This window comes from Aphelocoma coerulescens, chromosome 2 (genome assembly GCF_041296385.1).
Source record: "Aphelocoma coerulescens isolate FSJ_1873_10779 chromosome 2, UR_Acoe_1.0, whole genome shotgun sequence".
Taxonomy (NCBI): domain Eukaryota; kingdom Metazoa; phylum Chordata; class Aves; order Passeriformes; family Corvidae; genus Aphelocoma; species Aphelocoma coerulescens.
This window is the reverse complement of record NC_091015.1, coordinates 118,354,836-118,369,659: the sequence shown is the minus strand read 5'-3', so window position 1 is coordinate 118,369,659 and position 14,824 is coordinate 118,354,836. Positions and strand designations below refer to the sequence as shown.

Sequence of the window (14,824 nt, the reverse complement as noted above, 5' to 3'; positions counted from 1 at the left end):
CTTACTAATAGCTGCACGTCTACTAATGGAAATGTCCCTAAAACAACTAACAATCTCACAACACTGCTTAACAAACTACTTATTCCAGCCAGGCACTGAAATAACAATGCTTCTTTTTTTCTCCACAAATGTATGTAAACTAGTAGCAATGTTGTTGCAGCTGTAATGGCCTAATGACCTCAGAGAAGCAAGGAAAACACCCTCCTCCCTGCCCCCAAATACACTCACTACTTACCACCATGCCCATAAGAAATTTTCTCTCCTTTAAACTGAGTATTTTGTTAACAGCATCCTTTCAACACATTTAGGATAATAACCATATTTTGTCAGGCTTTTGACAGAAATAACTTCTTTTCTCAGATTTCCTGGCCTCCCTGAAACAGAAACATCAGAAATTTCAGGAAGCATCTTCTCCACATGTTTTTTTCTTAACTTTTTTCACCTTCTCTCTTCCCTTCAGAAGTGCAGTGAAGAAATCTCAGACTCAAACTATGCTTAGAAAAGGTCCATCCTTACACTCAGGGATGAAAGAAAGCACAGCACTAAACCCTCTGCACTCAAGTGATGGTGTACTTAGAAGGTAAGCATCCTTTCAATCTCCACTAAAACTAAAGACGCATCAAAAAATTTTGGCCAGCAAAGAAGCAATGCAATTTTCATAAATTCTGTCCACTTTTAAACAATTCCAGGTAATGGATAATCCAGTAGCTGGCTTGGCTAAACGGTAGCTCAACTCGGTAAGCGCTACAGTAATGACAGGCTACAGTTGTGGTTTTACACTGTATTATACATCCAACTAAGTGTTTCAAACACACACTGTAGCATTAAATGGAACTGGAAGAGCAGATTACAACATGAATCCTGTATTCTTTCACCAATTTAGTGATGTACTGCCAAAAAGGAGTCCATTTTAAAAGCTGTGTTGTACGTTTGGCCAGGACGCGTCTGCTGTAGTTCCGACAGACCATGGACAATTGTCTGACAACCACTTCTGGGGTACTAATGCTCTCTGCAGCCCAGTGATTGACTAAAATATTTTAAACAAATTTTGACATAATCCCAATCAGATTATAACAATTTTCAAGCAGCTGATGCTCTGGGCCAACGCTAGTTGACAGCACCGATTTAAAAACTCTTTCACACCCCTACAAAGTTAAATCAACTTGGCACTCTCTCTGGTAGGCAATTGTCTCCTTAAAGTATGAGCACTATTTATTCAAGTGAATTGCTGCATTAAGGGGGCAGTTGGCTGGCATGGGGAGGACCGGACTGACTGACAATGTGCCTTAGTCACAAAGAAGTTGCAGCAAGAGTTTCTAAAAACCAAAAAGCAGTTAGGACTGTGAATAGATGAAGCAGGCTGAAGACACAAAAGTACAGGATGTGTCCAGGAAGATGCCAGTGCTTCAATAAGCTTCCTAACTATGACTAATCTTAAAACAGTTCTTATGTCGTGTTTTGTAAATTTAGCATCTCAAGTGTTTCAGAGAATTTCAGTTTACTACTTAACCCCTTAATACCAGCTAAATATTGCAGCAACAGTTATTTGTGGAGGGGTTTTTTTCAAGAGCTATGTATGCTAAACAGCTAAGCGCTCTGTGAAGCTTCCTAGAGAGGGGATTTTATTTCACCTCTGAAATGTTACCAAAGAAATGCAGGGCAGCATTTAAGGGCTCATTCTCAAATTATTCTAAGGAGATTAAAATATTCCCATCCCCCTTCCCCTTGTGAAATTTCAAGGAGAAAGTACAGGAAAGCCATACAGAAAGTGCTTAGGTCATAATAATCACACAGACAGTTGAATTAATTCATGATTCCAACAGACACCAGAAGCACTGAAAGAAAAACTTGATACGCAAGAGTGCAAATGATAGATTTTACAAGAAGTATAGCAGAGTATTACATAAGTAATCAAATCACTACATTTGAGCTCATTTGTCAAATATTATTTCTTCATCATTTGTGTACACAATGCAGATACTGTTGTGTAAAGCATTAGTGAAAGATGCCAAAGGCACTACTGTCTACTGTGGAACTCAACAGGATAACTCCGGACACCACCACCAAACACATGGGATAACATCTAGACCAATTTTTGGTGTAAATGAATTACCCTCTTCTCACCTCAGTAAGACTCAGGATGCCAGCCTGAGGCAGAAAATACAAACAAGGCTCCCCAAACCTCACAAAACTTGTCATGTAAAGCCTACTAGATTAAACAGCAATTTAAACAGATTCCTTTCATCTACTTAAGGATAAACTGCTCAAAAGTTTTCTGACAGCTTACCAAGTGTTTGTTTTCTCATGATAATTCTTAGGCTGCACAGACAAAAAGTTCATAAAGAGATTCTAGTTTCTGAAAAATATTTGTAGTCAATGTTAAGTGACACATGTTATTCACTGCTCAATGCATTGAACTAATATAACTGTACTATCTAATTGAAAAAGGGAAAAAAAATCTTTGATTCAACTGCTAAATTAGTCTAGCTGTTTGAGCTAACAGATCCAATTTCACTGCCTGTTAAGGCAAGCAACACTTTTTTTGTCTTCATTTTATACTCTAATGAAGTCTACTTCAATAGAGTTGCCTCCACTTATCCCAGAGGACAATTTAGTCCTTTTGTGTAAAGCTAATCCAGCTCTCCCTGAAGTCAAGGGGAATTTTGCACTTGACTTCAGTGTGAAAAAGGATCACAACCTAGAATAGCAACGCTAAAATATCTGTGAATAAAAACAGGTTCAGATTTTCCAGTTCCTAATTAGCCAAAAAAACGCCACAAACAAACAAACTACCCTGCAACAAATCTTTCTAAAATGAAAAAAAGTCTAATTTCCATTTCAGTTTAAAGCATGTGAGAAGTTATTTTACATGGTAATGTTTTAAAAGAGAATGATCCCAGTCAGATATTCTGACTGTAAAACTGTACTATCTGCATCTGCTTTGGCTTTCAGTTTCAGGGGAACTCGAGGGAAAAATCAAAATCCATCAAATCTAGGAAATACTTTAAGAGAAGCAACAGTTAATTGGCATGGTTTCCAAGCTGTAGAAATCCTGCAGCAGTAACACTTGCAAACTTTTCAAATTTTCCATCAGAGCGCTCAGGGTTTCCTCAAGAACATATCAGGCCGTGATCAATCCACTGGCTCAGAAGTTTTTGCAGGTTTCTCTGTTGGCCTAAATATGATTTGATTCCATCACATACACTACCTGGTTACCTGGCTACACTGTACTACACATAATGCAGTAAACAATGTTTACTTCCCACTATCTGTATAACAGCAAAAGTAGAGTACAATAGACTTTTGAAGCCAAATTAAGTCATATGCTGACTGACCATGTCATATACAGTTATAATAGTAAGTTACCCTTCTGATGGGATTTTTTTAATATTTAAAGCGGAGAAAGAATTTTTTTTTTTAATTGAAATTTCTATAAAGACACAGATTTATTTTTAAGATAACCGATACTGAATTAAAAAAAATATTCAAACTACATTGTTAGCTACCAAAACTTAAAACAAAATTAAATCACCAGACTGGCAGAGCTCATTCATAACCACCTGAAATCAGAATTTGAATACCCAAATATCTAAAGTAACATAAGCTGTTGCAAGTGTAAAGAATATTCCATCCCTTAATATTATGTAGATACTGGTTGACTAGAATCTTAGAAACATTTAGGGAAGACAAGGTTAAATGACAGAGGAGAGATTTTTTTGTTTCTATTTTCAAAGAAAACAAAACCTTCAAGGTATGAGATCTATCCATTCTAATGCCTTATAGGCTGTGGTCACCAAAAATCATTCACAAACTAAAGCTAATATTCCCTTTTGCAAATAAATCCATCAGATTTAAAACAAAATGTGGTTTGCACTACAATTATTGCCCTCTATATCCTTATCTAAGAAGCAACACATTAACTTGTACTTTAAAATGTAACACTGGTTATTTATATACATTTCAATCAAAATTTCCATTCAAATACCACTGAACGCAAACTAGGAAGAAAACAAATTGTCTTGCATAGAAATTGCACTTTCATTGCTTAAATAATTATATATATAGCTTAAGAGAATTATTAAGACACTTTATTATTACATTAAATATACACATGTAAAATCCATGCCCCTGGCAAAAAGCTAACAGGATTAGTGTAAACCTAATATGTAAGAGTCAATATATTTTACCAACTAGTAAGGCTCAATCTCTTTCTTTGGGAAAAGACCGAAGAAGCCCAAGTGTAAATCTGAGGTAAAATAGTAATTTAAAATAACCATATAAAATAGAAGTGTCATGCTTGTTAATGTAAGTCATGTACTAACTTGGCTATGATTTCACCATGTATGCACCAGATTTAAATAGTATTCTGATGGTACGTCAGACCTAAGTGAAAGGGAAGGGGAGGTAATCAAAGAGCCCTAGATTTAATAACCAATGCAAATGAATTCCAGAATATTTAAATACACCTACTATGCATGAACAAGTCAAACGTTTCTAGGGAAATAATTTTTCATCTATAAACTAACACTTGTCTCATTTTATGTACATCATGATAGCCTGAATCAATCAGATCTACGGTTTCTACAGTGTACAAGCTAAGAAATAATTCCTAAAATGAAAAAGAAGATAGATATCTTTAGCAAATTACATAATCTACAGTTATTCAGCAAGATATTTTGAAAGCTTATCACTTTAAATAGCCTCAATCACTATGATTTATGAATTGTGTTTTAAGTGTGTAACTACTTAAAATACAGTGCAGAATTGTACTTGAAAGTAAAAAAAAGGTACCCATACTACTATTGCATCCTAGCCTCTAAAGCCATATACAGTTAGCATTTAATTTTTGTGTGTTCTGAAGTTGAGAATTTTGTGCTTGCATTTTGCTCTCTCACTTAGAACCACAGAAAAACAACAAAAACCCTCCACCAAACAAAAACAAATAACCCTTTTTTTCCCCACCAACTACAGAACGTTAATACAATGCCTACTTCTTGGGCTTGAAAAAAACAAATGCTACTCAAGAAAATTTCCCCAACTGACCAGCAGTAACATCTCAGGAAATATCCTTGTTTTCCCTTCTCTTTTCTTTATGGGTAATTGTATTCAAAAGGAATAGTATTTTGCCCTATGCTTTAAGTGTTCCTGAATAGAATATTTAACTTTACTATGAAAACAGAATTCAACATGGCTGCCTACAGTGAGACTAATATACTCTTTTTCTCTCCCCATTGAATGTTTTTCAGTTAGGTATGGATAAACTGATCTGGCCAATAGTATTATAACCTTTAATCATCCTTTAAACAAATATTTAACACCAGTATCAGCTAAGCAAACCCATCCCTCTCTTTGCTTTCAGGACTTTGTCATTCTATTCATGCAACTTCTGTTCTAAAATATATGGTGAGGGAATCTCAAAAAAACAAAATCAAGGAATATACCTTGGCAAAAATCCCATATACCACGTCTCACAAGCCAGAGAGCACACTTACATTTTAAGATATTACTGCTGAAAGAAAATTGGAATACTTTTTATTTAGGACAGGCAGAAGCAGAAGTGCCATCTGTTGCTCAAAGAACCCATACTGAAAATTTCCTTCTAACTAAACTTCCAAGAACTTTTACTTGAGACATTCAGAATTTATCCTGGAGTGGATTAAAAAAAAAAAAAAAAAAAAAAAGAAATCAAGACAACAGGTATTTGCCTAGATAGACTTCTGGTCTGATTTATAACAACTGCTCTTTTAGTATGCTTTAGTTAAAGAACACGTGCATCAAAGAGAAGCTCTGCTCAGATTTAGAATAAAAAACCCCAAACAATCAATAAAAATACATGTCTTCCGTCCCCATACAGTGACAGCCTTCTTACAAGAATGATACACAACTCAGCTGGGGTAGTCATCACACAAAGAAGAGAATGGTCTCTGCCTTGTGGAACTTAAATAAGTCTTGCATAAATTTGCATTAGGAAAAAGAAAACAAAAATCCGTATTTTCAGGTTCACCTGTCACTGAAGTATTGCAGGATTTCCTGTTAGGAGACATTACCTACAAGCTCATAAGACACATTACTAAGCATGTTTGCAGCTTCATCAGAGTATCACTGCAAATTCACAGCTCTAAGGAAATGAGGAGTATTTCAAATGAACTACTGTAATCAGAGCTGGTCACAAACACCAAATACTAGCTATTAACAAAACAGCAGAAGTCGCAAAATGTTCTGCTGGCATGTTCTGTTTTCAGCTCAAGAAGGTACAGGAGGAAGGACACAAACCACTTGCTTTTATCACCGTAGTAAGCTTTCCTCCCATTTCATCTCACCCTTGCTTAGTCCTCACATGAATACAAATGCCGTGTCTTTACAGATTTTTAAAATGGAAACTTTGCTACTAGGTTTGGTGCAGATCTGTAATTTTTAAGATGTTTGGAGACCCCTGTTTTATACAAAGTTCAGAGCTAAATGTCACACAATTCTGTGCTTCTCATGGGCTAATTCTAATCAACTTCTAACTGAAGCACTACACATTTTTTCTGTTAATATTCTTCTGAAGACCTCAGTTTGGGAATCAGTAATGTAAGGTTTTTATCTCAAACTTCAAACCTCCAGAAAAACAGATCAAAATCAAGGCGAAGAAAGGAGATACAAGAGAACTATAAAGATGTATGACTAATCTTGGTGATTTGTTTTAAACACTTTACAATGAAATACAGAACTTTTGTGTTTATTTTTAAATTTCCTCCCTCAACCTCAGCTTTGATAATGTTTTCTTCCCTAAGTCTGGCAAACAAAGGCTAGTTTCAGATAAACATGTGATTTGAAAACAAGAATATTTTCTAGACATTAATTCTATATTCATTTTTCAGTGAAGCATACTTTGACCAAAACCTTAGAAGTGTTGTTCATCTGTGAGGCACGTGTTAAGTTAAGCCTACTGAAAGGACAGTTTTTATGAATTAGACCAGAAGTCCATCAAGCCCAAACACCTCCGAGTCAGACCAGAGGTGCACTACCATCTGAAATGCTGGGCAATACTGGATGGTAAAAATGGAGCCTAGGAGCCAGGAGAGCCTGTGGCCATGCTATCTATCCTTGGTGCAGTCTTTTAGCTTCTGGACTTTGGGGTACTATCACTGGCAAAATAAAGTATTTACGTTGAACAAGATGAGCTGGTAAAAATCAACCAGAAACAGGAGGAGTATGTAAAGAAAGAGAAGGACTTTGGAGGGTTTTTCTTCTACTCTTCTGTGTTTACAAGTGTCAGTCATGATTTTAGTTTCCAATAAAATGTTCTTGAAAAGCAAGAAGATACACATAACAACTGAGACCTGTTTTATCTTTGCCACATTTTAAGCATAAATATTAATGTTGTTATCTAACCACACTTAAAATAACTTCTTAAAACTGGATTATTCACTATTAATTTGTTTTAAGTCTCCCTTTCCTGGCTGACTGCCAAAATAGTTATAATGCTACACAATTGCAATACACAAGAGATCCATAGCACCCTCTAATTACTCTTTAAATACCTCACACAAGCACTGCCTTTTCTTACAATTAGGAGGCCATTAGGTAGGGTTGAAAATTTCAAAACCTTTAGCCCGGATACTTTATTTTATTTCCGAAGTTTGCATGTACCATCAAAACGTTTGCCTGAACTATGGGCAAACATTTGGTACAGGAATACCATCCTCCATTCTGACCCTTCTTTGCTACAGGGCTGTCAGTCCTGGGAAGCACACCTGAGACCTGACTGCACTTATACTCCATAATTCACATCATAAACATAATAAATAATAAAACACTATTACTGCCGCGGTTTTGCAACACTAGAAAGTGCTTTGGGCATGTGCAAAGGAAATTAACCCTACTAAATCAAACTCCTCCAATATGAAGACTGAGTTTAAATGTCTGATTAATGCCACAAAACTCTCCTGAAAGTTTCTCCAAAACAAAGTTAGAGGCCCTGATCTACAAAGATTTATTGATGTGGGTGTGTTTACTCAACTCAACTTCACTGTCAATGGAATTAAATAAAGTTATTCACTGTTATAAGCCTGGTCTAGCTAATCCTAAAATTTGAGCTAAAAGGGTTCATCACTTCTGAAGAATCATTTAGTTTTCCCAGACTCCTCTAGACTTCTGGTATGAAGAAAGCTACAGAAACATCTTAAGCCATAGAAGTTTTTCATCTCCCTGAACTCGAAAGACAAATTATGGGATGTTCAGTAGCACCATCAGAATTCAAAATTTACATAAACATTTAAGATATAGGTGCAGTCAATATTGATACTTATTAGAATCTCATGTAACACCATTATAAAAGCATTTGCCTTCCAAAAATACTATGCTAAAATACAGCCAAGTCAGCAAAAAAAGTTTTCTATTTCCCCACACAACAACTAAGAGTGTTCAAGAAGCTAAAATACAAATTATTCCAGTCTGAGGTTTTACTTCCTCAGCATTCTCCAACCATGCTCTATAACATTACCTAATACTACAGTCAAGAAAAATCAAAACAAAACCCCACTCTTGGCCACAACACTCAACACAGCCTTAAACACAGCTAGTGATGATCTCTACAGCAGTATTCCACTGAGCTGTGGGGCTTGGATGCAAGCCAGGGCTAGCTACAAGTCCAGCTCGAGGGCTTGATTTCAGCTGTGCATGGCTTTGGTCCACAGACTTATGGGACACAGCATGAAACCCAGTGCTCTATGCGGTGCCAACCCAAAATGACAACAGACAGCATTTCCCATCCTATTTCCAGGTATCCTTTACATTTTCAAACAATATGTGTTTAAATCTAAAGAGAAGAAAACTCATGCATAAGTAATAGTGTTTACTTACTCAATTTCTAGCATTAACATTACTATAATCTTGATCCCTGATCCTGCAATCAGCCGTGCGTGTTAACTTCACCTAAGAGTGCAGCCCCACTCACTTCAATAACTTACTTTGGTGCCAGTTTCTGTTCTGATGCAGTGGCATCGATGATAAACCCCCATAAGTGGAAAAGGCAGTAAGAACAACCTCTTATAACCTAAAATTAAACTTGTCCTACAATTAGTTGACAGCATCTTTTCAATATGACTTCTTCCCTACTAAACTCAGCATACACACGGGATGTTGTCCAGGTTTACCTTTGAAACCTGGCACTTGGTGATACAATCTGGAACCCTACAGCTCTAATCATTGGTGCGAATGCAGCCAGGGACTGCAGTGATTGAAAGAAGTTCCCATATGGCAACTGTAAAGCAGTTCATATTTTAAAAAATTATTAAAAAAAGTGGTTGCCATATCATAAAATCCATCACTATAAAACAGCCTCCTACTGGCACTCTCAAGGAGAACAAAATGAAATAAATCCTGAGACTGAGTTATTTACTTGTATTTGGAGGTGGTTCCTCCAGGACAAAAACTAACCCATTCTGTTACAGTAGTTAGAAAAACTGCAGTTCTCCCTCATGGATCAATCTGTTCCATCAACAGACACAGGACTTTCAGTACTAGAAGCCTGAAACCTTTCAGGAGGACTTCATAAAAACCACAGGCTGTGTATGTACACACAGAAGGTGTCCTACCTGAAAAAGGCTGTTTGATGCAACACAGCAGAATAAGGACACATTCCTAAAGTCGTTTTTGTGTTAGTACTGACACCAATTTTTAAATTAACATCAAGGTATCTTACTCAAACTGTGATCAAAGCATGTGGCAAAACAGTTGGATGCAAGTAGGGAATATGGATGAAAGAACGTATTTCTTTTAACTAAGGAATTATCTACTGAAAATACACAGCTTTTGTCCACAGGCAGCACATATGGAAAAGTAAAACCATGCAGTCAGTTTGTTCATAAAGTAAACTTTGACCACATAATCTGACATGTGCCACACCGCAGACTTTCGCATCGCTGTCACATGACGGCCATGATTTATCAGACCAAATAGAGCGACGATTTCACTCTTCAGGAGCCGCAGAAGTGCACAAAGCTCAAAATGAAGAGCATTTCTTTAGTGCAGAAGAATAGTTCTCTGCTCTGTTGCACAAATATTGATAACAACCCCTAATTTGTGAAGTTTTTCAATAATTCCGTTACACAGTATGCAGCACACCAAAAACGTATTAAGTATTTTTCCAGCTTTTTCAAAATAATGCAACAATTTACGTATACTTTCAATTCCATTCATTAGTTTCGTAGCCAAAGAACTGTTTTAGAGTAACAAATATTTCCCTGAAAATCTCTCTTTATAATACAGAATATAGACTAAACCTGCCTTGGGCTCGCCACTCTCATTCCAGATGGAATGGTACTGGGGTCGAGGTATTAAATAACTACTGAAAACTGGACCAGTAGCTCTGCAAGCAGCAAAAACAGGGAGGCCCCATTTCCTGCATCAATTTCCAGCTTGAGGTAAGCGTTGCCATGAACTCCTGGCGTGCAGGGTAAGAGCTCCGCTCTACCTGGCTTCCTTACTTTCACAAATTTTCTAGAAACTGCTCACCTGGGAGACCTCTGCTGCCAAATTTATTTGAAATCAGCTAAGAGCCAGAAGAGTGACTAGAGGGACTGAAGGCACACAGAGATTATAGTTCTATTTGAGCAGCACCTGCTAAGGAAATAAGCTAACAAAGCACATGGAATAATTAATTACTGGCAATTCCTGCTACTAACTACTGTCACAGCTGGTATCACTGGATCTTTTTCTTTGTAATTCCGCACAAGCACAGTGCCCATGCTGCTGTCTCTGTTCCCATCACAGATGCTACCTTGTCCCAAAATTAACCACAACACCCTGGCTGTGCAAAATACACACACAGTCTCCACTCTATGCCTATGCTCAACAGGAACCTCCTATAGCTAAATTTACAGCCAGACATCAGAAACAAGAGTGGAAGGGCAAGGTTTTGCTGTTTGGAAAGGAAAGGTTCTTACTTCTATGAAGCCTACAAAAACATGGTTATGGCTGAACTGTACCACCTACCAACAGAGATACTGCAAAGGTAACTGACAAGGCAATGCTATCCCTCTTCAAGGTCTAAAGTAAACTTTTGTATCTGGCCCTCCTGCCTAAATATCAATTTCACTTGCAAAATTTGCCTGAAATATCATTCAGCTGTCTATGAATTATTAAGTGAAAATCAATACACTTTCTTTGTCAACACACTCCAAGTTTCAAAACTGGTTTTGGAACATTCTGCCACTTTAAGAAAACCCAAACATCTAATTTTTAATTAATGACTGGCCTCTGCCTAGGGTTAAATCCAGCAGGTACATCTGAATACACCTTAACAACATGAGCTTCAGCAATATTTCTGTCCTACTTTTCCCAGTGCCAAGTGGACCATACCCACATGCACGCAAGAAACTTAGAACCCCATATATTAATATAATAAATAACCATATCATAAACTTCACATATTTGTAATACTGAATATTGGAGAAGTCATCACACTAGCCCTTGGCCTGAGCACACAACTTTAAGCACATCAAACCTGCAGGTCCACACAGAGCAGAAAGTTATGTGCAGAGTCCACAGGAACAGGGGCCTGTGTGTGTCCAACACGTTTTATTTTAACTGTGAGGAAGACAAGGAGCCTTAATGAAGTGTGATGATTGAACATTTAAATTAATGACTCAGAAATGTTAAGCAGTCGTGTCCCAAGCTCGATAAAGGGATATAAACTAGAACAGTGGGGCGGGGGATGGGGGGGGTGGGGGAGGGAAGAGGGAGATGTGTTAGAAAAATTATTAGAAAATAAAACCACGCAGGCCAAGCTACGGGCGACTACCGAATGTTGCCCTTTTACATCCTCCGGCCCCGCGCCGGGAGCGGCGCCGGGAGCGGCTCACGCCGAGCACCAGCCCGGGCGGTGAACGCCGCCACCGCCGGGGGACGAGCAGCCGCCCCGCAGCGCCCGCGGCAGCCCGGCGGGAAGGGGCCGCGGGGGGAACCGGGCCAAGGAGGGGTCACGGGGCCCTCCCCCCACAAACTTACTCCCCGCAGCCCGCCCCACGCAGCCCGCCCAGCCCAGCCCGGCTCCCGCCCGCCCGACCCCTCGGCCCCACGGGCAGGGGCTCGGGCCCGGGAGAAAGTTGCCGAGAAAGTTTCTGCAGAGGAGAAGGGGCCGGGGGTGCGGGACGCCCCCCGCCCCCGGGGCGCGGCGGCGGGGCGAGGCCGGGGGCAGGGCGGCCGGGGCCTAGCGCCTCCATCGCCGCCGCCATCGCGGCCGCCGTTCCCGTGGGGCGGCGGAGCAGGGACGCGGCCGGGGCCTCACCTGCCTCTCCTCGGCGTGGCGGGTGGGAGAAGGAGGGGGGGAGGGAAGGAAGCGGGGGCCCCCCCGCTCCTCCCGGAGCCGCGGCGACCCGGGGAGGGAAGCGGGGAGGAGGGGGAGGGAGGAGGGACGAGGAGGAGGGAGCCGAGCGCTCCGGTGCGTGCGGGGAGCTGGAGCCTCGCTGCGGGAGGAGGAGGAGGAGGAGACACCCCGCCCCTACGGCCGGGATCTCCGGCGGGCACCGCGGCCCCTCCTCCGCACCGTGCTTCCCTCCATGCGCTCCGGACCGGGATCGCCGCGCCTCCCGGCCGGGGCAGCGCCTCCACGCCCGAACCGGAGGCCGCGGGGAGGAGCCGGGCGGCCCCCGCGGAGCCGGGCAGGCGGCGGCGGTCCCTCCTCCGCGCCGCTGCGCACCGAGACAACATGGTGGAGGCGTGCGGGGCGGCGCGGGGGCGGCGGGGAGGGAGCCGGGGCGGGAGCCGGGGCTTGTCCTGCCCCGTGGCTCGCCCCAGCGCGGCCGCCTACTCCCGGGCTTGGGTTGCAGGGACACTCGTCGGGGTAGATCCGGGGGAGCTGCTCCTCCCGCCGTGCTGGGCTGGTGAGCTCGGTGAGCCTCTCTTGGCAGAGAAGCTGAACCTGAAACGTTCCAGCAGCGGAGCCCTTCGGCGTGGCGCATGAAAGGCATACAAAAATAACTTTTAAAACTCCTCGCCTAGGCATCTTCAGGTGGGCCATGGCTTAGGCTCGGTACATTTAATTTTTTGTGGGTCAAACAGAAGCAGAACGACCCTCCGGCAGTGCGGCTGCTGCAGCGGCCGGCGGGGAGCAGCGCCGGCAGCTCGGGAATGCCCAGGGCGGCACCACGGAACAGACCTGCCGCCCAAACACCGAGCAAACAAAGAGTGAGCCTGTAAATTACACACCAGTAACTCCGGGGAATTTTATGTTACGGGTTTCCCACTCATCGCGGTTCCATAAGTCAGCGTTTCCTATTTTAAGAAATAAAAAATCGGATTTGTGTCAAGCTGGGCTTCGTGAAAAAAGGTGGTTCAAATGCATCTATCGTTCAGAAGTGCAGACTGCGGGAAAAAGCGAAAGAAAAGGAAAAAAATCAACCTGAAGAGCCAAAGTTACTGAAACTTGCATGGGCAAATCGGCGGTTCTCATTCAGCATTATTTTTTATTGTTTTCAGCTCTCTAGTAGTCAAATCTACATCTCTCTCCACTTCATTTTCTTTAAAGGCTGATCATAAAACAGTAATTGTATTGATCACTAATGGTAACCTAATATAGTTTAGTCTTAAAAGAATTGAGACAGGATATCAAATTTATCTTGAAGGCAATGCTGCAGAATAAAGCCATTTGTATTTTTGAATTTCAGATAAAGCAAATACATGTATTTGGTTTTAGAGCACCATAGATATACTTAAGCTGTTAACAAAATACAAAAACCCAAAAGTGTTTTAGATTCGGAGACTCCATACCACAAATCGTTCTCATGTAACCCTGTTAGAGTGGTGGAGTTTATAATTTCCTGTTCAGTCAGAAATTTGACTCACATTATACAGAATTGATTTTTTAATTTAAAAATCAAGAGTGAGTTTTACAAATTGGCCTGGGCAATGAATTACTTAACAGTTTGCAGGCTGGTTGAAGCTGTAGGTCTGCCATGGCTTCACAACTCCAGCTGGGCTTATGGTAGTCTTGAGTGTGCAAGGTTTGAACTCCGTACCATTTAAGGGTTTTTGTATACACAGGCAAGCGTTGCTGATTGATTAATTTTCCAGCACAATGGTAAAACTTGCGTATCTGAAAAACACAAGACCTAGTTGTCTTATCATCATTATGTTTCAAAATTACTCACTAAAGAAATTTTGCCTCATTGGGCTAAAGCTTCATAGTTAGAGACATACTGGCTCTTGCCAGCTGTCGCTGTAATCTGACTTCTGGGTTTCAGGTTTGGTCTTGATGGATGGGATTACACAGTAGTCCTTTCTCATGGCACCTGGCTGTGCCTGTGTGGCACTGAAAGGTTTGTTGGGATTCTCAGTTCATCACACCTCTCCTGTTGCTTTGTCTCCTGAAGACCAATGTAAGGAATGAATCGGTGGGTTTCTGAAAGGCTGAGCTATTAACTGTGTCCCCTACTTGCTGTCTTACGTGTATGTGTGCTATTGGCTGCCACAGACAGTACTGGGGCTGCACCAGTGATCGACTCTGCCGATAGTGGAGAGACTGTCACGCTTAATTTCAAGCACAGTGTGATTAAAATAGCAGAGCAGTTGGGGAGAAGACGAGCTGACCAGTCCCATAGCTGAGAGCAAGCTCAGACTCACAGCATATGGGCGTGAAAGAATAGATGAGGGTTTGAGTCAGGAGTCTTGGAGGCTAGACATGCTTTCATTGCAGTGGAAAAATTGGCTGCTTCTTAAATTGTCATGCACTTGTCACTGATAGTCTGAGAGTTCCTCAGAGTGTTCCTTTTATAAGGAAATGTTGAACAGGTGACTTTAAAAGATCAAACTGTTGGTGGTTCAGCCTGATTAATCCTGC

General features: G+C 41.0%; 1 protein-coding gene across 2 annotated transcripts in view; it reads right to left on the bottom strand.

The window, feature by feature from the left end:
* The window catches only part of YES1 (YES proto-oncogene 1, Src family tyrosine kinase), a 52,561-nt gene extending 38,455 nt beyond the window's left edge, over positions 1 to 14,106 (bottom strand). Inside the window, exon 1 of one of the 2 annotated variants that reach the window (XM_069004566.1) lies at positions 12,275 to 14,106. In XM_069004566.1, the coding sequence (XP_068860667.1) occupies positions 12,275 to 12,956 (682 nt within the window). In that variant the 5' untranslated portion in view covers positions 12,957 to 14,106. Of the gene's footprint in view, positions 1 to 235; positions 352 to 12,274 lie in introns of those variants that run through there. The other variant, XM_069004567.1, reaches the window with a different exon arrangement.
* Positions 14,107 to 14,824: the final 718 nt, after the last annotated feature.